General features: G+C 35.4%; 1 protein-coding gene across 1 annotated transcript in view; it reads left to right on the top strand.

Annotated features, from left to right (window-relative positions):
• The window catches only part of man1a1 (mannosidase, alpha, class 1A, member 1), a 458,739-nt gene that overhangs the window by 180,536 nt on the left and 251,410 nt on the right, over positions 1–26,793 (top strand). The window contains exon 4 of the mRNA XM_039747655.1: positions 20,048–20,128. Within this exon, the coding sequence (XP_039603589.1) occupies positions 20,048–20,128 (81 nt within the window). The remainder of the gene's footprint in view (positions 1–20,047; positions 20,129–26,793) is intronic.

Below are 26,793 nucleotides of genomic sequence, written 5' to 3'. Positions count from 1 at the left end.
CATGTCCGTTACACTCTTTTGGATGTTTTCTAAAGTCCCGAAATTGAGTCCTTTGAGGACATTTTTCAGTTTAGGAAAAAGGAAAAAGTCACACGGACTGAGGTCAGGTGAATAAGGAGGCTGGGGAACCACAGGAATGCCTTTTGAGGTCAAAAATTCTGTTATGGAGAGGGCAGTTTTTCGGCACCATTTTGGCACAGACCTTTCGCATGTGCAAATGTTCAGTCAAAATTTGATGAACGATAAATCTGTTCAAATTTAATTGTTCACTCAACATTCTTAATGTTAAACAATGTCTGATCTCACAAGAGTGTTCACACGTTTGATGTTTTCATTGGTTTTCGAAGTTGAAGTCCTCCCTGAACGGTGTTCATCTTCAACGTGTTTTCTGCCTTCCAAAAATGATTTGTGCCAGCGAAAAACTTGAGCTCGGGATAAAGAATGTTCCCCATAGGCCTGTTTTAACTTTTCAAACGTCACACTTGCTGTTTAATGGCACAATGTTGCTCCAAATTCCGCTGTTCCATTTTGCATGACGCACAACCAAAAACACAACTTCGGTAATAGCAGTCACAAAAATCACGTAGTTAATGGAAGGAGTTGAAACTCGCACTGAGCTATGGGGGGGGGTACTGATACACGTGCTCTATCAAGGACAACAGCACAGCTTGGCAGATCGCTTGCAGTGTTGCCAGTCTCATTACTTTTCTGCCACATCTCTTACGTAGATGTGTATATGTAGATATGTTTATATGTATATGTTTATATGTATGTGTGTGTGTCTGTGTGTGTGTATATATATATATATATATATATATGACAGCAACAGTCATAACAGTGACAAAACAATTACATTGACAATCATGTTACGTTATTTTTTAAATGTTTCCTTTTCTTTTTCATAACTTCGTGGGTATTTTGCTAGTTATTAAATAAATTATTAATTTAGTTTAACTTGAGCACTTACTGAATTTGTTCATAATTCTGTTCTTTTCAGTTATTGAAAAATTAATGCAATGTAATTGACAATTTTACTTAAAATTTTTGAAAGAGTGAAAGCACCTACATTCACCTACATACATTTCTTGTATCTCTGGAATTACCCAGAATTACCCCTAAAACGGATTGGTTTCAAATGCATCAATCATGGTGTTCAGTTTACTTGTAATTTTAGACTGTCACTTGCGTGTTGTTCAAAAATGTGAGGCATGTGTGTTTATCATATTGCAGTTGTTGTACTGATACTGGTTTTCATCAAAACCAAATGAGTTCCACAAACTGAGCAGTATCCTCTAGTTTATTTTTTAGTAATGAAGTAAGCAGTTTTTAATTCACCCTACTAACAGCACTTCTGTGAAAGAGAAAGCTGTCATAAATGGCATAGCTCATAGTATCATTAGATCTGTCTGCACAAGTACTCCTTTTAAAGCTGCTTAATGAGCTGTATAACATGGCTTTCTGGCCAATATGTTTGTTTTGAATCACCAAGTCATGAATTATATTTTGAAAAGCATATGCTCTTTTTGTTACCATTTTACACCTCATAAGAAGTTTGAAATTTTATTAGACACTAGCAAAATACTTGCGCTTCGCAACGGCGAAGTACTGGTTTTAAATTTTTATTTAGAAGAAAAGTAAACCTTTTTAAACTGAGGGAAAATATACCAATAATTATTTGTTAAGGATCTCATTGTATACCACGTTGTCAGTTCAGCACTCCGGTTGTAATATGACCAAGCTGTGCGAGCTTACTTTTGAGCATGCAACGTATAGTTGGCCATGTGAAAAGCAATCTTGCCTCAAATCAATGGCAACCTTTTGTAGGGTCTGTCCCTGAGACTTATTAATTGTCATTGCGAAGCAGAGCCTTACTGGAGGCATTTGAATTGAAATGGGAGATCAGAGGGTATAATGGGGATGCGAGGAATTAAACTCTCTCCCCTGAGCAACTGCCAGTAAAAATAGTTGCCTCAGTTAGGTTCTTTTGCAGACACATGACCTGAAGTCTCATGTCGTTATAAAGTTTCGGTGGCTGTAAGTTTTTCAGCAACATTACTGGTGCCCCAACCTTCAAAATTAGATTATGCTCAGGAGTGCCTGGAGGATTCAGAGTGTGGAGAAACTCTAGCGACAGCGTGTCTATTAACTTGTGGATTTTTCTGTGAGTATTTGGTGGCAGCATCACAAAGTTGTTTCCGCAAGACCGTGTTAGCTACGGAGCTCAGCACGGAGTGAAATGAAGTGAATGAAATGAGGTGAATGGGAGGGGAGATGATGACGTGACTCCCCCACCCGCCTTAACTCTCAATCCCTCCACAAACACAGTCTCTTGGATCCCAACTCTCCTTTATATAAATCAAAAGTTCAGATAAAGGACTGGGGAACGTGTGGGGATTGTATGTGTCTGGGTGGCTAATTTATATGTGTAATATAGGTTAAGTACATGTGAATATATTTGCGCCATTTATAAATAAGATATTCTTTCCGTTTCTTTACCACATTGACTTTTTCCCCCGTGTGCTTTCTTTCCGCAGTAGCTGCACATGAATATGCTTGTATGCGTCACTCGCTTCATATTCTTTTGCTGCTGTCTCAATTGTGTAATGTGTCTTTTGTTCAGCGCTCTTTGGAGCTCTTGCGTGCTGTCTGCGTTCTGCGTTCAAAGTCAGATCACGTGAGCCGCTCGGAGTACATGCATCGAAGGTTCTCAGCTGTGCTTGTGCTATCTCGTGCGATCTTGCGATGTCCACGGCTTTATTTAATGTTAGCTCAGACCCAGCACGTAAAAGTTTCTCTCGCACTTTTGCTGAGTTTGTGCCAAACACTATTATATACCTGACCATCTCATCTTCTTTTGCATAAGCACAGTCCTTCACTAGCAATTTTAACTCTGTTACAAAGTGATCAAAAGTCTCGTTTATACCCTGCGTCCTCTCACTAAACTTGTATCTCGCGAATATCATATTCATCTTAGGCATGACAAACGCCAGCGGCAGCGTGTCTATGAACTTAATTTAAACTTAAGTTTTACACCGTGCTTTCCTATTGATATGTCCTCAAAGGCTTGTTCAGCTTCAGATGGTTGTTCCTTTCTTACTGCATCAATAAACAGCTCGTCTTCCTCTTTATCTGAGACATCACACACTGCATGCACAGGTTTACCTTTCTCAGTCCTGCAAACTATAGCGAATTGGTTCAATTTACCACATTTTTTACACGGTCTTCCTTTAGCTGGCCATTGACTTTTTCCATCGTGTGCTTTGTTTCCGCAGTAGCTGCACTTATGAATATGCTTGTATGCGTCACTCGCTTCATATTCTTTTGCTGCCTTCTCAATTGTGTGATGCGTTTTTTGTTCAGCGCTCTTTGGAGCTCTTGCTTGTTCTCTGCGTACTGCATTCACAGTCAGTTCATGTGAGCCACTCGGAGTACATGCATCGAAGGTTCTCAGCTATGCTTGTGATGTCCACGGCTTTATTTAATGTTAGCTAAGACCCGGCACTTAAAAGTTTCTCTCGCACTTTTGCCAAGTTTGTGCTTTGTTTGCATAAGCACAGTCCTTCACCTGCGAATATTTAGCGGCAGCGTGTCTATTGGATTGCTGCTGACGGACGGCCTTATATGGGCAGGCACTCAATTACGTGGGAGGCGTGATGATGCGGGACGCAACTCCGCCTCACACAGCAACCGAGCTGCAGGCTATGGCCGTATATATGTATGTAAGTAGGTTCCAGTTATGACTGTTATTCGTAGAATTTCGAAATGAAACCTGCTTAACTTTTGTAAGTAAGCTATAAGGAATTTCAGCCTTCTACCTACACGGGAAGTTGGAGAATTAGTGATGAGTGAGTTAGTGAGTCAGTCAGTCAGTCAGTGAGGGCTTTGCCTTTTATTAGTATAGATTTGTCTTGATTTTTATTTTCTACAGGTGTAGATTCATTATTAGCTTAACAGGATAATTGCAAATATTTTGTTGTCTTATAGCACAATATATATATCTCTCAATTATATTAAAAAAATCCTGTGACGAGACAAGACTTTTTGGAAGACGAGTCCCACGAGTTGAGACCTCTGCCATGAGATTTTTTCACGTCACATCCTCTTTTCAACCATTTTCAACCACACACATGGTAATCTCCCCTCTCATTTGTGTAAATGCTTTTGGCAGACACATTTTTTGCTCTCTCAGCTCTTACTCACTTTAAAGAAGATGTATTATGTCCAAGTATTATTGAAGAATTTCATCATGAAGTGTTAACAGTAAAAATGAGTACACTGGCAATCCTAGCAGCGAGGAACAAGTCAAACGAGTTAACGGCAAAAATGTCGACCGGTTACACGGAAAATTGGTTGAATGTATATCAAAAGACTATGCTGAAACAGTTGGTGGTGATTGTGTGGAAGATGAAAACATCAACTTACAGTATCCAGAAAAATAACTACAACCGTTAACACCATCTGGTCTTTCACCGCATAAATTACTGTAGAAAGAAAAATGTATCCAAGAAAGGTAATGTAGTACATCTTACATGGATAATATTACACAACAAAGGAGATTTGGATATGCCATTCATATTAAAACATTAACAGTTTCCCATTAGAATAGCTTTTGCAAAGACAATTAACAAATCTCAGAGCCAAACAATCGAAAATGCCGTTTTATTTAATAGAAAGAAACAAAATTCAATCACAGGCAGGTATACATTGTGTGGTCACAATGAAAGTCCAAACACAGAATCAAAATTCCATGTGATATTGAGAAAATTTTAATTAAAAAAATTGTTTTTACTGAAGTAAAAATGTAAGATTAAAAAGTATTTGCTTGTTAATTTCAAAGCCAAACAGAACAAAATTGTATAATCAACGAATAACTCTAACGCAACATGAAATATAATTTACTTTTAAATTATTATGTTTTACTCTTTTTTTAATATAATTAATTAGTCACTGTGATGTAAAATAGTTCTATTATGCATATGTAACAATTCCCATGAAAATAAAAATCTGTTTAAATTGTACAACTGCATCCTTATACGTGACAAAACTGCAAAGAGGCTAGCACGTAGCGCAGGCACTGGGGCTGGCAAGAGAAGCAAGCAGGGGGAAAAGCCCCCTAGTGTATGTATAATACATATATATTTTTTTTAATTCATCTTTGATCCATATCATTTTGATTTACATATTATTTTGTATTATACAGGGTGAGGCAGAAATGACGGACGTTTTTTTACAGAATCACAAAATTGTAAATTTTTTCTTACAAAGAAATTTATTGAAAGATTTGAGTTCATATTGAAATAGCATTTGACAATTTGTAGGGATGGAAGTGCAGGTCTAAATGCAAAATATGCCTTACCGAACGATTACTAAGGCCAAGTTCAGAAGAATGCTTCTGAGCAGATCGACTTGTCCGGATCCATGGCTTCAACTAAAAAGAAAATAAAAAAATGCTAAGACTTCGTGAACCTAATGCCACCTACCGCACATCTATCACTCCACCTAGTTGGGAGTTCTAGCCATTTCAAAGACGTCCGTGCTTTCTGCCTCACCCTGTAGGAATAAAATTATACTAGACGCAGTCATGTTCATGTAGATACATTTAAATCATGTGATAGGCTTTTGACATGTTAAGTTTAAATAGTGTACTTTAAACAAGGACATTTATTTTACTTCAAATTAGATCTTAATAAAAGAGACACACTGAATATTAATGTGAATGCATGAAAAGGCCTTGGTGGCTCTGCATTCTCTGCTTCATTGTAAGAACTGCTAGAGGGCAACTCAGCAAAGTCTTTCAATTAAGTTCCTTTAATGCCTTTCATTAAGGCTTATGATCATTTATTTTTCTACTTGAAGAAAGAGGTGGGCACAGTTTCACCCCTTGTTAGCATAGAGGTCAAGTTATACTGTTATACTTTTTCTAAACTAAAAAAAATATATACTGTATATGTAATTTTGTTTTAGATAATATTCAATAATAATTTAATGTTAACTAATGTTAGTTATAAAAACAAAAAACAAATTTTATTATAACTAAATACTTGTTACTGAATAAAATGCAAAAAATAAAGATATATTAACACATAGTCTTTCATTAATTATTGTAAAAGACTACGTGTTTGTTAATTGTTCCCCTTTTTAAAGGATATAAGTTCATATATACAGTATAAGCCATTCAACCAATTGGTTTCCTATATTTAGTCTACTACAGTCAAATCTCTCTTAAGATGGATAGACATTGCAATTTGTAACAATCATTAGGCTTTTGATTGAATTTGCGATTTTTCTCTTTTTTTCGTTTACAAAGGATCTCAGCATAAGAATGTTTTGCCATAGTGACAGAAAGGTTAGTGATTATAGAGGCTGTCCACCCATTTCGGTGTTAACTGTATAAATCTGAAGCACTGAGAAGATTCATAGTGTTATGTCCTAAAATTTCCTTTGACTGCTGTTTTTCTTCTGGGTTGCTCTTATCAAAGATTCAGGTATTATAGCAATTAATGAAGACGATTTTGTTTGATAGCAAATGTGGCACTTTTGTCACTATTATGTGAGGCGTGTTCATGCTTTTCCATTTTTTTTGTGCAGTGACGGAGATAAACTCAACCAGAGAAAGGTGGAGGCTAAAAAAATGTTGTACGTAAGAGAGAGAATTTAGACAGAAATTAGACTATGTGCTCTGTTTTTCTAAGTACAGTATACTGATTTAGTAGCACCAATATCAGCAATTTGTAAAACAGTGTGCTTTTTCTTACATTTAGAGATCTTTTTTTCAATAAAATAATAAATATGAAATAAGTTTCATAACATATGTCCATTATAAATGGCAGCTATCAGTTGCATATGCTAAATGTCCTATATAAATGGTAAACATAATGAAAAATGCATTATCTAAAATGTTAATTTTAAAAAATGAACGTAATTTTAATTATTAAACAGTGTATTTTTAATGACAAATGTAAATGTAGATGCAAACTAGAAATATCACATGCAAGTATCCTAATTTATAACCTAAGGTTCAGCTGATATATTCATTAGGGCTATCAAATTAGCCAACAATTAAGATTTTATTATTCATATTAAAACACAGCTATTAACCAGACTGCAGAAATTTAAGTTTGCACCTAATATATCTGCATGGGGTAAATTATTCTAAAACAGTCTTTCTTAACCACTGGGTTGTGGTCTGTCTGCCATTAGTGAATTATGAAAAAGCCTGTTGAGTAACTGTGTTGCTGTGACATCCCACCCGGTCTGCCAAAGTGATCAACAGCACTGTGTGATATTTTTCTCCATTTCTAACTGCACTCATTTCGCCTCCTATTGGTCCCAAAAGCTCTTCTAAGCCCACTCATTTCACCAAGGGGGACCCACCCACAACAGCATGCTATTCAGTTGCTCTCTGTGGGGCTTATGTAAACTTATTAAGGTAAGCTGTGTTTTGATAGTATAAAGATTGAGGAATACTGCTCTAATCCAGTCCATAAACCTTAATCCACGTTCATAATATGATGTTTAATTTGAACATTCAAACATTACAAAAATTGTAATGAGAACAGACCACTCAGCATAACAAGCTTGTCTATCTTATTCACCTAGATTGTCCAAAATAACATCAAGATAAGATGTGAACACTAAAGTCCTACTTTCCACCATACTTCTTACTTATTCTATGTGTCTCTGGTTCTTTGCATGAAGAAAGACATCATGAAATTTTTGCGAAATCCGTACTTAACAAGTTTCCAACCATGTTCCCATGATTATTGTAAATTAGAACAAGAAACGGAGGCAAGTGTCCATTATCAACATTGCTTTTGTATAGCCATCTCACCAGTAGTTATTTATTTCCACATTCAATCAGAGATAAAGGGAATTACAGTAATCCCTCCTCCTTACGTTCCAGAACCCCCCGCGATAGATGAAAATCCGCGAAGTAGAAACCATATGTTTTTGTATGGTTATTTTTATATATTTTAAGCCTTTATAAACTCTCCCACACTGTTAACATTATTAGAGCCCTCTAGACATGAAATAACACCCTTTAGTCAAAAGTTTAAACTGTGCTCCATGACAAGACAGAGATGACAGTTCTTTCTCACAATTAAAAAAATGCAAATATATCTTCTCTTCAAAGGAGTGCACGCGTCAGGAGCAGAAAATTTCAGAGAGAGAGAGAGAACACTCGCTAAGAAAAGCAAACAATCAAAAGATCAATACGTGCTTTTGGGCTTTTAAGTATGCCGAAGCACCGCGATAAAGCGGCATTTTTATGAGGAGCGTCCGTATCGTCTAGGCAAACAGCCTATGTGCAAACAGCCCCTCTGCTCACACCCCTCTGTCAGGCAGAGAGAGTGAGAGAGACATAGAAAGGCAAACAATCAAGCACCACGCGGGAAGCATATCGTATATCATTGAGGAGTTTTAGTTAATATATATTTTTTTTTGTATCTCACACGCACAACTAGTATCAAAATGTTTTGGAAAATTTAATAAAATATCTGCATCAAAATAACAAGTAAAAATACACTTTTTCCATTGAATTCTCTGGCTTGTCAGATTAGGCTCGATAACTTTTTGTTTATTGTTTCAGAACAGTTTAAATATCTAGGGATAATTACTGTATTACAAGGAAACCTAAAGATCTCCTTAAACACAATTTAGTAACATGATGGAAAACATTAAAAAAGATGGTTGGTCCTCCCTTTATTTTACTTTATCTGTGAGAATTAATATTGTTAAAATGAACACCCTTCCAAAGCTCCAGTGTCTTATTCTGAAAATCTATCTATACATCAACAAATCCATCTTTAATACGTTAGACTCTGTGGTAACATAATTTATGTGGAATTTAAAATGTCCATATATCAAAAGTTAACTCTACAGAGATCTATAGCAGAAGGTGAGATGGCATTATGTAAGTTTCAGTTCCATTACTTGCCTATGAATATTTGTGCAACAAAAATATTGGAAACCTAAAGAAGTCCACAAATCTACACCTGATCAGTTTGCTGTTCTAACAGAATTCCTGTTTTAACTCTTCTCCATATGCTTTGCTGTCTGCTCCAGTTATATTTTAAGTAAAGGAAGCTTTTTGTCTTTGTCCGTATACATGATAATCTGCCTTCTCTATCTAGGTACACTATTCAGTCTGTAGAAGATGCATTGGATTGAGACCTACAGTGCATCCGGAAAGTATTCACAGCGCATCACTTTTTCCACATTTTGTTATGTTAGAGCCTTATTCCAAAATGGATTAAATTCATTTTTTTCCTTACAATTCTACACACAATACCCCATAATGACAACGTGAAAAAAGTTTACTTGAGGTTTTTGCAAATTTACTAAAAATAAAAAAACTGACAATTCACATGTACATAAATATTCACAGCCTTTGCTCAATACTTTGTCGATGCACCTTTGGCAGCAATTACAGCCTCATGTCTTTTTGAATATGATGCCACAAGCTTGGCACACCTATCCTTGGCCAGTTTCGCCCATTCCTCTGTGCAGCACCTCTCAAGCTCCATTAGGTTGGATGGGAAGTGTCAGTGCACAGCCATTTTAAAATCTCTCCAGAGATGTTCAATCGGATTCAAGTCTGGGCTCTGGCTGGGCTACTCAAGAACATTCACAGAGTTGTCCTGAAGCCACTCCTTTGATATCTTGGCTGTGTGCTTAGGGTCGTTGTCCTGCTGAAAGATGAACTGTCGTCCCAGTCTGAGGTCAAGAGCGCTCTGGAGCAGGTTTTCATCCAGGATGTCTCTGTACATTGCTTCAGTCATCTTTCCCTTTATCCTGACTAGTCTCCCAGTTCCTGCCGCTGAAAAACATCCCCACAGCATGATGCTGCCATCACCATGCTTCACTGTAGGGATGGTTTTGGCCTGGTGATGAGCAGTGTCCGGTTTCCTCCAAAAGTCACGCCTGGCATTCACACCAAAGAATTCAATCTTTGTCTCATCAGACCAGAGAATTTTGTTTCTCACGGTCTGAGAATCCTTCAGGTGCCTTTTGGCAAACTCCAGGTGGACTGCCATGTGCCTTTTACTAAGGAGTGGCTTCCGTATGGCCACTGTACCATACAGGCCTGATTGGTGGATTGCTGCAGAGATGGTTGTCCTTCTGGAAGGTTCTCCTCTCTCCACAGAGGACCTCTGGAGCTCTGACAGAGTGACCATCGGGTGTTTGGTTACCTCCCTGACTAAGGCCCTTCTCCCCATATCGCTCAGTTTAGATGGCCGGCTAGCTCTAGGAAGAGTCCTGGTGGTTTCGAACATCTTACACTTACGGATGATGGAGGCCACTGTGCTCATTGGGACCTTCAAAGCAGCAGAAATTTTTCTGTAACCTTACCCAGATTTGTGCCTCGAGACAATCCTGTCTCGGAGGTCTACAGACAATTTCTTTGACTTCATGCTTGGTTTGTGGTCTGACATGAACTGTCAACTGTGGCACCGTATATAGACAGGTGTGTGCCTTTCCAAATCATGTCCAATCAACTGAATTTACCACAGGTGGACTCCAATTAAGCTGCAGAAACATCTCAAGGATGATCAGGAGAAACAGGATGCACCTGAGCTCAATTTTGAGCTTCATGGCAAAGGCTGTGAATACTTATGTACATGTGATTTCTCAGTTTTTTTATTTTTTAATAAATTTGCAAAAACCTCAAATAAACTTTTTTCACGTTGTCATTATGGGGTGTTGTGTGTAGAATTCTGAGGAATAAAATGAATTTAATCCATTTTGGAATATGGCTGTAACATAAAACGTGGAAAAAGTGATGCACTGTGAATACTTTCCGGATGCACTGTATATTAATGATGTATTTTATCCTTTGAAGAATTTACCTTCAAATTTAAACTTCCAGATACAAACCATTTATTTTATTATACAACTGAGAAACTTTGTTAAAAGCCATCTATCCAGTTTCCCAAGGCTTTCATCAATTTCTTTTCTGCAACTCCGAAATATGTATAGAGAGGATGTATGTGTGTGTGTTTATAGAAAGGAATGAAATTCTGCTATTCATAAAATGCATTGTAGTACAATATATACTAAGCATGCCATAATATAACTAACATTTTTAAACTGATCATATTTATCTCATATAAAACTGTTCAAAATGTGCCCAGATCAAGTTTATATTTAGTATCATCGGTTATTGCTGGGTGACATATTTTGGGAATATCCTACATGTAAACCATTTTGGGTAAAGAAGTTTTATTTATTTACTGTATTTACAGACAGACACCACAATTGCAAAGATATTCAATTATTATTAGCAGAAACAGAAACAGTCAAGAATGCAAGGAGTCTGCTTTTGCTTTCTCTTGCTTGTTTCGCCCTTCATGCTTGCATTATAGTTTTATGCTCTGGGAGATCCATTTAAAGATTGTGACTTCACATATTGATGCACAAAAATTTCATTTGTTCCTTCAAGACAAACAGCACTTGTATTGTTCAAGCCTGTTTCTTGCTTTCAAAGTAACATGCAAATGCCTTTGTTACATCTACCAAGTGTTTCTGTATTTTTGTCCATGAAACATGCATTGAGAGAGAGAGAGAGAGAGAGAAAAGAATATAGTTGAGGAAAATGATATTCCATCACAAATATAAATATTTTCCTTTTTGAAATAACTGAAGTAATTAAGAGAAGTGCATGATATGATGCTGTCAAACTTTATTCCACTAAAAGCGGTTGCCTATTTTTTAACCTTAAGCAGTACATGCTTAAAAAAGAATGTTACATTCCTTTAGGTAATTCTAAACATTTAATAGAAATAGGGGGCTTTGTCCCCTGCTCGCTTTGCTCACCAACCCCTATGTTTGGTTTTCCGGATACACACTTTTAAGATTTTTTTTTCTTTGAATTGTTGCTATTTCATTAGTTTCACTTTTATTTCAGAACTTCTGTAAAAATAATATTTGGAATCTTTGGAGTCCCAATATGCTGAATCTTTTAAATGTCAGTGAGACATGTGTTTAATGACTTTGTACCATAATTCAGGATAGGTTTCCCTGTTTGGAATTTTAGCACAGACAAAACTATCTACATCATGAGCAGTTAATCATTTTTTTTACAAAGTAACCAAATGCATGTGAGGTTAACCCCGTTTTTGCAATTCTCTGACTTAAACTTCAAAGCCTTACAATATTTACATACTTCTGACATATCACCTATGTTCATATATTCGATCTCTATTTGCCTTTTTATTATTTCTTAGAGTAATAATTTATCTTTTTTTGCGCTGAAGCGATGTTTACTGTCTTTGTTTTGACACTGTCGATTTTTTTCTGCTTTCATATTCTGTATCTTGCTCAGCATGTGCATCGCGTCTACGTTTTTTTTTTTTTTTTTTGAGTCTTTTGAATTCCAGTTTTCATTATCTCTAACCTGCTCTGCAACTGTTTGGCCCCCTTGTTTTTTAACCTTTTTATGATGTTTTATTTTGTTTTCTACTCTGTCTTTTATTTCTGACCTTGCTTTGTCCTGTTTTTTTTTCAATGACACCTGGTCCATGGTGATTATTTTCCCTTTTTCGAGTAATAATTTCAGTTTGTTAGTGCTACTGCGATCGTTACTTTCTTTTTTTTATACTTTCTAATTTTCCTACTTTCATATTCTTTAACTTTCTCCACATGTGTGTCGCAAAGTTTTTTTTTTTCAAGCCTTTCGAATTCCAGTGCTTTTATAATCTCTAACCTGCTCTGCATGTGTATAGCGCCACAGTTTGTGAATGTCTTTATGAAGTTCTACTTTGTCTTTTACTCTGTTTTTTAATTCTGAGCCTGATTGGACGTGCTTTTTTTCAGTTCCACTTGTTCCGGGCTATTTTCCTTATTTTCTGAATTTTCACCTAGATTATTCTTTTTCTTTTTTGCTCTTTTTTCTCTCCAATGCTTTTGGGTTTCTGTTTTCTGCACTGCTTTCTTCTTCGCTTAGTTGTCGATGTTTCATTTATAACATATTGTCCTTATACGCTTTATATGCGCTGAGACCCTGAATCCGTGTGTGCGCAAATCCTTCAGATGACTGAATGTTTTGCTGCCTGTGGTCTTATTTGATATTGGTTGTAAGTAGGGCATGTCTTGCAAGAATCTAATGTTCTACGTCATCAAAAGACTATCCTGGGTCAATCTTATGGTACAAAGTCTCAAGATTAAGATCCCCGGGAGACGCTCCTTGGCCATTCTCTTTCGTCTCACAGGTCTTTTAAGTGTCTTCCATGATCTTAACATGAAGATCACATCTTGTCTCCTGCCTTTCTCTTCCAGGGTTTTTTTTTTTTATAATAGAGAGATTTCACAACTTCAGTATTTTAAAGTAGATTGTGTAATGCTGTCTTAATATCTCTCCATGTTGCATGTTGAGATTCACAGTGAGAACATGACAAGCTGAAAACACCAGTCCTCAAAGTCCTCAACTACATTTTCCAAGTGCTTCCCTGGGCATTTCCTGACCTAGAATATGTGGGTTTAGATTCATTTGGACTTACTATAATATATTTTTTTTTTTGTTGGATCGTTCTTTTTCTAGTTCTTCACTTTATATCAGTTAGCCATGGATAGCAAATCCACAGAGAACATACTGTTAGCTCTAAGCATAAATGGGGGCACATTAACATCTTCACCCTCAGGAAAGTTACACTCCTAGGAGGTAATAACATAATGAATTAATATTAAATTAACCAATATTAAGATATATAGAGGAGGTACCCAAAAATAACCGGAATTGGAAAAAAATTGTTTTAATGATTTTTACTTACTGAAACTTTAGCCTGCTTCAAAGTACTCTCCATGTGAATGAATGCACTTGTCCCAGTGGTTTTCCCACTGGTGGAAACATTCCTGAAATCGCTGAAGTGGAACGTTGTCCAATGTCTGCATCAATTTTTTTTTTGGTCTAACTTCATTGTACAAAAACGCTTTCCTCTAAGCTATTTTTTCATATGCAGGAACAAGAAAAAGTTGCACGGAGCAAGATCAAGTGACATTTCCCCTAAGTGAAAACTAAATTTAACAAAGACTCACTGTTCTTTATGATCACCCATCACAAAGAGCAGCGTGTCTGCATTAAATTTTGTTTTCTCTTAGGGAAAACAGATGTTGAAACTATAGTGATGCTTGAAAAGTGCCTTTAAAGAGGCAGCTTTAAGTAAAACACAGGTGTACGAGTGGTTTTCATGTTTCAAATGAGGGGAACTGTCACTTGATCTTGCTCCATGTGACTTTTTCTTGTTCCTGAATATGAAAAAAGAGCTTAATGGAAAGAGATTTTATAGCTGTGGAGAAAGTCAAAGAAAAATTGACTGATGAGTTCACCATCAAGGCTGGAGTCCGCCAAAGAGATGTGGCCTCCCCACTGCTTTTCAACATTGTGATCGATGCCATCATGAGAGTAATGTTCCAGAATAGGTACAGAGGCACAAATTGATGCAGACATTGGACAACGTTCCTTTTCAGTGATTCCAAAAATGTTTTCACCAATAGGAAAACTGTTGGGACAAATGCATTCATTCACATGGAGAGTACTTTGAAGGAGACTAAAGTTTCAGTAAGTAAAAAATTGTTAAAACCATTTTTTTTTCCAGTTCCGGTTATTTTTGGGTACCCCCTCCTTCATACTTTTTTGCTCTCTCTTCTTATATATTGCCATTTTCTAAAACCGATGTTGAGATAAACTGAAATATAGAATGATTATTTACAGCTGAAATGTGGGCCTGCCATATTCACACCCATTAAAATTGTTTCATTGACCATGAAATTAGATTTTTTTTTATAGCGACATAACTTATTTAAATAATGACGATACCAGGGATTTGGTTCTAGGAGATGGACATGTAGAGGGAGCTCCGCTAACAGCAGTGTTATTTTACTTTTTTTAGCCTGTATTTACTCATCCCGAGAGGATTTAATTATATTACATGCAAGTACATATAAGCAACCTCCATCAATTGTTGGATGGTAAAGACCTGATCGTCGCATCTCTAGTTGATGGAAGAAAGAATTTGGATGCGGTAAACAAACAGTAATCGTATTCATCAATTTTTGATTGCCATTTGACTGCATTCACTGGCCTGCCCTGTGGCAAGCACTAGACACCAGATATATACCTGAGAAGATTGTCAAGCTTTTCCAAGCGAACTATGACCAATTGTCCAGTCATGTGTGGATCTGTAACAATCTTTCTGATGAGTTCACCATCAAGACCTGAGTCTGCCAAAGAGATGTGGCCTCCCCACTGCTTTTCAACATTGTGATCGATGCTATCATGAGAGTATTGTTCCATGATAGGCACAGAGTCCAATTTGGTGAGGACCAATTTCTAACATGATCTCTTGTTCGCCGATGAGAGAGCCATATGGGCCAATAAGAATGTGGAGGCCACCAGATATCCTTTATGACTTCTCTCAAATCACCCAGTTGTATGGGCTCAAAATTAACACGAATAAGATGAAAGTTCCGGCAACCAATGGATTGCTGGCCTTTGTTTAACTTGATAGTGTCCAGATCGAGAAGGTCCAGGAGGAAAACAAAATTGCGCCAATGGCAGAAATCCACAGCCGAATTGATCAAGTAGCTGCTGGCAGTACTGTCTATGGAAGTGAACCAACATTTTGACCAAGACCAAAGTTCACCTATTCCAGACTCTGATTCTGCCAATCCTCTTGTATGGATCAGAGACCTGGATCCTATTCTGATCAGATTTAGAGAAGCTCGACGTCTTCCAAATGTGTTTATCTTCCTCAGATTCTACATGTCTCTCTATGCGATAATATCCAAAATGAAGAAATTTGACACTGGTGTGAGAAATTGCCGACCATTGATGAGCAGAACCAGAAATGACCACTACATTGGTTTGGCGACGTTTGCTGAATGACCCACAATCGACTAGTGCCCAAACTCCTCTGGCGAAATCAAACTACCTAGTGGAAAGTCCAATGATCAGCACCAGAGAAAACCTGGATCAGGCAGGTCAAAGAAGACATGAGAAATCATGGACTTAACATCGAGGAGGTCAGAAACACAGCCATGTACCGCCGGGCATGGGAACACTTTAAGAACAAAATCTGACAACCATTGGCACCCACAGTAGTGTACAGGATTAGGAGCCAAACCAAACAAAGAAAGAAAGAAAGAAGATGACGACATATAAGCATGAGCAGCAAAGAAAGAAAGGAAAAAGGAAAAGATAAGGAAGCAAAAGTTCCAACAAAGTCTAAACCGGCCTCATATTCATGGTATGGCCTCCCAGAAACTGACTTGAAACAGATCTGTGAAGTTACAGACCTGCCAGAACCTGACACTGCAGCATTGGTTCCAGCCGAGTGTTAGTGGGAGCAAATCTGTGAGTGAAGAGGGCAAGGAGTATTTGTGGATTCTAGGAGAGCTATTGGAGCTGAGCATGGCCTTTTCATCCCCATTGTCAATTACAGGTAATACCCATTGTGGGTCTGCCGCATTGTCTACCACTGGACTCGCAACTCTGTCTATGGAGCCTGGGGAAGATTGAAATGCACTTTCCAAGCTGAAGGTAATGATTGCTGTTATTTCTTAAATGGCATTAAGAAAGATACAAGTGACATAAGAGGAATAAGGGAAATAAGAGATGTAAAGAAAGAAATAAAAGGCCTAAACAAGAAAAATGAGAAATAGTTTCAGGATATTAAAGACCTGGATATATATTTAAGTTTATTACAACCTTTACAGAAATGCTATGAAAAAATACAGGAAAATATGAGTAAGTTACAAGAGTAAAATTTTCTACTTACTGTTCTGCTTGAAGATGTTAAGCAAATGTTTTATGACTCATATTGGAATAGTTTAGCAACTGACTTCCGCCGTGGAGGAATAAGCAATGGCTGCAAAATCAAAATGCAAAGTGTTTGCTGAAAAACTGGCTGCGCTGTAGGTTACATATAGAAGGAACAGCATCAGAATTGAAGTTCTTCCAGAAAAATGGGAAAGTCCAAACCCAGTGAAATTCATTGCTTAACTATTCCCTAAAATAATGAGGCAGGAACTTAAATCGGATATCAAGATCTCAGTAGCCTACTATATACATGGATCGAATGCCTCCAAAATGAAAAACATAATTGTCCATTTCAACAAATTACAGACCAAAAAAAACTTGAAGCCTCTTCTCAGATTGAAAGAATAGATTATATTTGAAAATAACCGTATTCATATTTTCTCAGATTTCTTCCCCTGCAACAGCTGCTAAATGTGCCACATTCTACAGCATTAAACAGCACCTACAAAGAGCTGAAATCAAATACAACCTCTTGTACCCTGCCAAACTGAAAGTGGTTATTGAAGATCAGTTTTACATTTTTAGTTCTCTGGATGAGACAGAGCTAAGAATACTGAACCTAACATTCTTTTGAAATGCACGGTCTTAAGTCACAGCATGTTCTTGCAAGGCAAAGAAGATTCTACTTGAAGCTTGCAACATAGACCATTTGTAATGTGTAATTTTATTATAATTTTTTTTTTGTGAAAGCTTCAGTGATTGTTTTGAAATTTATTCCATTAATTATATGTACACTTTGGCTGCCACAGAGTAACCAGCTCTTTATAGTTAGTTTTTTCCCCCCCCTCAAAATCATACACTTATTTTATTATATTGGGACTGTTTTTAAGATCCTATCCTTGGTTTGTAGTATTTGGACTGTACCTTCACAAGATATCTCAGTTTTAACCTTCTCTACATTGCTACTGGGGGGTTTGGTTCGCTCTAGACGTGCTCTGTCTCTTGGCATGTCAGAGGACTGGGGCATCTCAAAGTGTAGTTTGTCTCACTTGCAGTGGTACAAGGGGAGAAATGCAATTTCTTTTTTTTATCTCTTTTACTCCAATAACTGTAAGTGCCAACATTACGACAGGCACCATAGCCATAACACCTGGCAATAATATGAAATCTACGTCAAAGCTATCATATGTAACAACCTAAGACTACAGAATGTCAACAAAAGTTCAGAAGCAATGTCTCTATGGAAAAAAAATGATCTTTGTGAGCTGTAATGTTAAGGGTCTAAATCATGAATTAAAGAGAAAGAAAGTACACTCTCACTTAACAGGTCTAAATGCCAAGATAGTATTTTTATAGGAGACACACGTATGAAGTAAGAACCAGTTTTGGTTGCAAAGAGAGTGGACTGGCCAAATTTGTCACTCCAGGTATACAAAGAAAACTAGGGGTGTGGAATTCTGAAGGGTGGTATATAATGGTGACAGGCAAATGATCTAATACTAAAGTGATTTTGATTAATATCTATGCACCTAATGTGGATGACACTGATTTCATTCAAAATGTATTTGCATCTGTCTCTAATGTGAACACTTATAAAATTATAATGGATGGAGACTTTAATTGGGTTTTAAATCCAGACCTGGAAAGATCATTGGCTGCAAAGGCGATAACATCTAATATTGCAAAGATAATTACATATATTGCAATGGATCATAACTGTGGAGTGTTTTAAATCCTAACCTAAGAGCATACTCCTCACGTGTACATCATTGTTACTCAATAATTGATTATTTCCTCATAGACACAACATTTTTGCCCACTTTCAAATCTTGTACGTAATAAACTATTGTTATCTCTGACCGTGCCCTTCTGAACATGGAGCTTAAATTACTGCTTCTTAAACAATCATCTCATAGCTGGCACCTTAACCCCCTGTCATAAGCTGATAAGAACTGTACAGAATTCATATCCAGTTGCTTTATCTCGGCTATGTAAGATCATTAAACAGATTAACAGATTTCTTTTAGTTTTATGTAGTTCACAAAATTTCCTGCATTCTGTCTCTTTGTCTTATAACCTGCACAGGAATTAAACAGCTTCATGGGCTAAATCCTACCTCTATAGTTTAGCCAATTTGGAGAAAAATTTCCTTTTCTGTTGTGACAAATTGGGAATATTAACTAAAGTTTTACATATGCATTACATTTGCATTAAACTGTTCCATTATAAAATTTAAGGAAAAAAAAATTATGCAAAATGATGTATTCATTTTTAGACTGGAGTCCTAGGAAATACACAATATATGCATTAATAAAAAATACACAACAAAGCAATGAACATTTAAATGAATTTAAAAACAGAAATAAATTAAAATTAAAAAAACATTTAATGATAAAAAGACAGAAGTATGAAGTTGAAAATAGAGGATAACTGGAAGACAGACAAACGGGAGGCACACACATTAGCAGAAATTCTTTCAGAAACATACAGCAAAGAAAATCTGAATTATGGTTTCAAGCATTTCCCAAAAAAGATCAGTAAACATCTTTGTGATCCACAGTTTAAGACATATATCAACCTTATCAGTACATATTGTATATTGTGTAATGAAATGCTAATCAGAAAAAGCTATCTGCATAGTACAAATGAATAAACAACCTCCTTCATTTTTCAGCTGTTAATTCAGCTTAATTGTCAATTACTAGTAAATTAAGTGATTTTAAATACACCATAAGTCAATTAGAGTCAATTCAATAAAAGTTTTCTGTTAAATGTGTGCGTAAACAGTGTATCAGACATAATCTCTGTGTACAGTTTGTAAACTTCAGTATAATGTTTGTTTAAGTTTAATAAATTTGAAGGCCATGGTGGCAGTCATAGACAAGTGTAGAGAATAAAACTAACAAAAAATAACTCCATAAAAGGAAATGAATTACTTGGCTGTTTCTGCTGACAGTGAAAACTAGCACTGTCCTGTTGGATGTTTGGAAGGTGCTAATTACCTGAAATATATAACTGCCTTTATAAAACAAATTAAAAAGAGAAAACAAAAGTATAAGTCTTAACATGCTGAACAGTACGATACTGGATGTTATGTTTATGTTACATTATATTTTATTTATATATATAAATATATATATATATATATATAAATAATATATCATCTGTTTCTGAGTCTTTTCAAATGAAAATGTGCAGAACAAATGGAGGTGTTTGTGTATGTTTTCTGTCTGAATGTCTTTCTGACAAAATGTATAAAATTAATATTGTTAAATTTTGTTTTGTTTCTAGAATGCTGAAGTTTCAGTCTTTGAAGTAAACATCCGGTTTGTTGGTGGACTTCTCTCAGCGTTTTATCTCTCAGGAGAAGAGGTCGGTAGAGCTTTAATAAGCATATGGTATTTATAAGCAGCTGTCTTGCTGGTTTAACATATGTGTTATGTGCTAATTAAACACTGAATTATCAAGACTTTTCTCCCCATGAAACTGGCATCCATCTGATTGGGATTGTCAAAGTGACACAAAACAATGCAGCTTGGGAATTTGTGGATGAATTCATGGCATCTTTGTGTTTTATTATTATTTTCTTTTTCAACTGAAAATGTTTAAAATTTTACATGTTCTAATTTGAATTTATATCCATGATATTGTGTTTCTGTTATTTTATATATATATATATTTTTTATTTTAAATATATTTCATTTCCTAAATTTGTTAAATAAAGGAGCGGGTTGAGAAGAGGTTTAGGAATGCATGCAAAAATTCTAATACTGTATAACGATAATTAGATTCCTCTTAAGGGAGTGCACTTGTTGAATAGCTTCAAAGGTTGTCACACATTTAAATATCAGTAAAATTGGTTTCTGTAAACATTAGCAATAGTTTAAAAGTTTTTGCATTAATGTATATATTGTTACTGAGGTAGACAAGTCAGTAAAGTATATGTAGTGCAACCTTCTGTAAACATTTACTGTAGCTTCAAGCTGTGATTTCCTGACATTTTTGTGGCTTTCAAAATATCAGAGGTGATTATCAATCAAAACTACTAGGTGCTGCTAATTTTTTTCTTGTATGATGCAATGTGTGGTGGGAAAAGAAAGAGTGTGTATGTCTACCACAATTTTACTGTGTCTGATTCACCATGACAAGAAAGATTATGGTACGAGAAGGAGCTATATAAGGTGTGCCCAGGCCTTCTTAACATAAGACCTGCTATTTCACTGGTCGAAAGTGGTCTACAATTGATACTTTCGAGCTCTTATATGGGATTTTCAGACTGTAGGCACATCAACAACTACATTTCAGTGGTGTCCATGGCCACAATAACCAAATTACAACAAATGACACATGTTACAGTGAGCTAGAGATGTTCTCCATTTTAGGAAAGAAAAGGAAAAGGTGTTAGTTTTCCATAGTCAGGAGAGTTGTAGTGGGATGCAAGTCTCCGGCAGAACACGGAGTGTTTTCAGTCATAGTGGATCTCTGCTTTGACTTGATTATTTTCATGTGAGAGAATCTATACTCACACAAAAAGGATATTCCAAAAACATTTTAAGGGCACATCTTATTTTGGGATGCTTCTCTTCTTACAGCAATTTACAGAACTTTGTCTTCGTCTCAGTTGTTGCCTTGGCATTCATCTGAATGTCTTTTTGCAAAAAGAAGAATTTGTTCTCTCCTGCTGTGTTTTTGTTGTTAAAGAGTATCACATTTTTGTTTCACTCAGGAATGCAAAGCTGGAGTATGAAGTAACAGTGTTCAGTCATGCAGTGTCAATAGAGTGTTGGGATTTATGTTGAAAAGGCTATGGACTTTAAAATTTTGTTCATCAGCTGCAGTATTACTTTTGATATATTTGAGTCAGACAATAGAATATGTAGCAAATTTAATATGTTAAAAAATAAAGGAACAAAAGATTATTATATGATGGGTATACAATTTTATTTGGTAAAGAACTATCTTAAAATCTTTGTTTTATATGCAGTATTCATGCGTACTTGGTTTTCAAAGTACATATAATAAACTGATTATATGAGCTGAAATCTCATTTAAATAAAGAATGGCTTTGGTTTCTATTTCTGGTAAATGAATGTCATATTTCTTTATTGTGCTTAACAGTTTGTAAATTTAACAGACAAAGGTTGCTGTCAAACCTTTACTGTTTTAAAACCTATAATGACATATGGATGAAGTTTACTTTGGAATTAACCTTTTGGTCAGATGTTACATCTATGAGCATACTGAATTTTATAGGTCTGTTTAAAAAAAAAAAACAAAAACCAAATGTACCTGTCAGTGTTGAGTGTGTGGTGAATAGCATAATTTGGTAGACTGCCATTTCTGTCACAGCTTTCTGCACACTGGATAGGTGAACATATTTTTTTCACTATTCAATATTTTAAATTTAACTGTTTATTTTTTGATGTAACAGGATTATTCTTTAGCTTGAGGCTGTCCACAGGAAGTAACATTTTACCCGGATAAAAATCCTTTTTTTTTTTTGTAGTAATATTTATTACTTTTCATAAGGAGAGAAAGTTAAACAAAATATGAAATCTTAGTTAGAATATTCAGTCTGCAGTCTTATGTTGATTAACCTGTTTTGGCATTACTTCTTAATTGCATTCAATTTCTGTATTATCTGTTTTCCAGAAGTCTTCGTTAAAAGTTGAAGACATGAGCAAATAATTATCTTTGTAAAAGCCAATACCATATTGAAAGTATCATCTCAATGAACTGTGCGTATAACCTTTTGGTTAATCACACCAAACGTTATTGACTATGAGTTTCATATACATAAATGCATAAGGCAAAGATCAATATCAGTTTTCTGTTTTAAATTATTCTGCACATTTTATTATATTAAGGATAAAAGGTTAAAGGGTATTTTCACACTGAAAAAGAAAGAAGGTTAAAGACGCAATGTTTTGGCTAAATAGCCTTCATCAGGTGTGCAATTAAAAAAGGAAAGAGCAGGTGACATATACAGAAGAGGAAGAAGAAAACAAATCCAGAGCAGGTGAAAGGAGAAAGGTGAGAAAAACCTACCATTAGAGAAGATGAAGGGATAGATTAAAAAGTTAGTCAGATATTAATATCTGGAGAAATATGTGATCCCAGGGTGAGAATGAGTGAACCTTATTCTGTTTTTTTTTCTTTGAAGTCCTTTGAAAGAACACAACCCAAGAAGTCAGTGTGGCTATTATCAATGGATGTGAAGTATTCTATAATAGGCTTTGCAAGGTCTTTATGATTTTTTTTTTTTAATCAAATGCATTGGCTGTGCTCCCTGTCTGTTATCCATCCCCCCTTTTCACTTATGTAGATAGCTGGATACTTTCTACAAGAAATACAGTAAATAAGATTTTTAGACTGGCAAGAGGCTAACATTTCAGCTTTTAGACAAATTTGTCAAAAGCTGCTTACAAAAACATCCTTTTACAAAGGTAAAAGCAAACCTCGAGATTATTTATGCACACTCAATTATGCAATCAAACAAAAATATTTGCACTACTTAACTTTCACAGGTAATGAACATTTAAAACTCAAGCAAGATTGCTCTTGATTGTTTAAACAAATCAATTACAGTTATTGGTAATTTTTTCTTGCTCTTAGTCATGCTTCTCAGGGTTGCCTGAGGTGCCAGAATAAACGCCGCTCAATGTCAGTCTCTCTTTTTCTTAAGACTGAGGCACTTTCAGCCTTCATTTGTTCCACAGATAAAACAGCTGGATGTACAAATTTTTGAGCTGAAATGAGAATTGTATGGTCTCTCATTAGTATGCTTGATTTAGTAGATGCCTTTATTCAAAGAAACTTACAAAAAAATCAGTAAATATAAAATGCATTTTAAAGATGAACATGAAAGTATAAAGTTAACGTAATGCTATAGCAGTCTTAAAGGTTAGAAAGCATAGTACTACAGTTAGCTCTATTGCTAGGTGAAAAATAGCAGTCAAGAAAAAGAAATGCAACTTGAGTTTTGATAGTTTGTGGAACCCAACTTAATATTTTGCTGCACAGGATGCCATTTTAGTGTTGTAGGTGTTCATGGGATAAGTTGAAACTGAACTCATTTGGAAAGGTATATTTAGAGCAATGTATGGAGAAAATGTGTGGAGAAACTAGAAGTCTTTGATGTTAGAAAGAAATTTTATTAGACATATGACAGTCATTTTCCATTGCCGTTAATGAGATGGATGTATCAAAGTTACTGCATGCAACACATTAAGTCAGATAACATAGGTAAATGAATGGACACAGGCAAGAGTAGAATGATTGTTTTGGGATACATCCATGAGGAAAGCAATGGTGAGTTTTTTATGAAGTGTTGGTGCCTGACAGTTTCACTAGTGATTAAACAGGCTAATCAAAAAAAAAATTGCTGAAGTAATCTTAAAAAAGAAAATTAGAAAAAATCCTCAGCGTTGTCAGCATGTTCGACCTGAAGTGGTTATGAAATTAACACAAAGTAGCAATACATTGTACTAAAGCATTCAGCTCTGTTTTTCCCTTTTTAATACATTTAAATTAGGTTTAACTAGAGACATTCAGTCTGTCAGCACCAGCATTCTCGTACATGATGGATATTTTTCAGATATTTTGTATTCAGTACTTTTTTCTATTGATTTATCTATATATTTCACCAAGTAATCTTCAGTAAAGTAGTATACAGTGATTGGTACTGAAAAAAGTGAGTACTGTATATACATAGACTCCATTTTCATTTTTGCACAAGCTGTTTAGAGAATGCTCTGTTCTACTTGCTTGCAGTTTATTTGTAATTAATGTGAATGTTTGGGAGCAAAATACTCATTACAGTTCAACTGCAATTCTTGAGTTCTAAAGCATTTTTCCTCAAAGCTATGTTTAATAAGAAATGTGGCAGCATTGAAGTTTCTTTAACCCTTTTGCCTAAAGACATATTCTAATTATATGCATTATAAAGTTATTGATCATGTTGAAGGCTGCTATTTGTCAAATGTATGTGTGGTTATTAAGGAGAAATTATCCTTATTGTATCAATTTGCACATGGTTCAATTTGTTGACAGAGGTTTTCCTTGCATTTTGCTTCAGTTGTTATGCTATTTTGCTCCTTCCTGACTTTAAGCAACAGATTTTCCAAGCAATTGTTAATACTTTTCATCTGATAATTCCTTTTAGGCCTTTTCTGTGCTTTTACTGCAGTGTGAGTATGCTGATCATTGTCAAGTCAGATGTCATTGTTTTATACAGAAAAAGCTACTATTTTTTAAAAAACATTAATTTGAATTGTTTTTTTAAAAAACATTAATTTGAATTGTTGAATGTTTAATTTTTAAGTAGAAAAAGTGTAAATTAGCTTCTGGGTTTGGTTTATTTAAATGAATTAAATTTTTTATTTAAGGCTATTTTCTGTTCAGTTTCTAAAATATTTTGATATTGTTTAGTTTCTCAGTATGTCTGTGACACTTCTGGACTGATTCTACAAGGATACAATTTTCCTGACTGTATCATCAGGATGAATAGCATTAACAACAACTTTGCAGAAATCATCATTGAAAAGGGGTCTTAAAGTAAAAAACACATACTGGTTTAAGCATCACATCCATCACATGATCTTCACTTGGTTTGTTTTAAATATAGAAAAGGTTTACATTGAGTGAACTGAAGACTGATGTAACTACATGCAAAACCACATTAAATTATGTGCAGTTGGATTAATTTTGTAAGCAGAAAGCGTACATGGAAGGTATTAGTTTGTGCTTAGCATGTGTTGAATGTTTCCATTTTTTTGTAGATCTCAGCATAGTTGGTCTTTAGTTGAGATTGTCAACGTGCTTGTTACTGTTGCACATATATAGTTGTTATAGAAGTTTGATTTTTCTGCAAAGGAAATAGAATTATTATTTCTATCCATGTTGAAATACATTACAATGTACAGGATGAAAGTGGGGCAAATATGAATGTTAGATTTATGCATGTAACTGATTTAATTGTACACTTTTCAGGATGAATAATGTATAGTGGAAGTTTTGCAAACTTTTTTTTTTTTTTTTAAGAAAATAGTACCATTGCAAATACTTATATTACATTCAGCATTGAGCACTCTCGGCAGCTTTGATAATAAACTGTGTATTACTCTGAACAGGCATTTGAATGTACATCCCCAATTCCAAAATAGCTGGGATGCTGTGTAAAATGTAAACAAAAACAGAATAAAATGATTTGCAAATCTCATAACCCATATTTTATTCACAGTAGAACACAGAAAACATAGCAAATGTTGAAAGTGAGACATATTACTATTTCATGAAAAATATTAGCTCATTTGGAATATGTAGAGATCTATACAATTTTTGAATGAAGCTAATTTAGCAAACGTCTATATTAAATACATTTCAGTTTTTCTGTTGTGATCTGGACATGACAGAAAACAAACAGCACGAACATGCCTACTGCAATAGACAAATTAATACAATTTATTCATAATCTAAGGATAAAAGAACATGATTATATGCAGGTGCACATTGACATTGGAATCAGAGTAGATGTACTTATGGTTTAGTGTAGGCGATGCTATAGACCATTCCTGGTTATCTTTCTCTAGCTCACGTAGAAAGATCTTCAGCAAATGTTTCATTCTGTTTTTAGGAGTTCTTCTCTTCCTTTGCCTCGGTCACATCTTCTGGTTGCAAGTGGTGCTTCATTTTCTGTTTACGATATTGCACACTGTGTCCTGTCCTACAAGCAAGGTTTATGTCTGCTAATAAGTTGATGATTAGTCAATTCCCGTTTTTAGCAAGTTGAATGTGTGGTTTTTATGTATATTTCTCTCTTGTCTATGCATTTGCTTTTCATTAGCAAGGTTTGGACTAATGGCAGCCTTGCCTAACTACAATACAGACAAGTCTTCCACTCTTCCTGTTTATCAACCAGTTGTGCTTTAGAGCAAAAAGGATCTCTTCAGCCTTGGTTATGCCCACACCCTATTGGCAATTGGGTCCCTGGTATTAAAGGCAGAAGTTATGGCCAAGGTGAGCAGTGAGTTTAATAG

The sequence above is a fragment of the Polypterus senegalus genome, chromosome 3 (assembly GCF_016835505.1).
Source record: "Polypterus senegalus isolate Bchr_013 chromosome 3, ASM1683550v1, whole genome shotgun sequence".
Lineage (NCBI taxonomy): Eukaryota > Metazoa > Chordata > Cladistia > Polypteriformes > Polypteridae > Polypterus > Polypterus senegalus.
The sequence above is the reverse complement of the archived record's forward strand: the minus strand, read 5'-3'. Positions and strand labels throughout refer to the sequence as shown.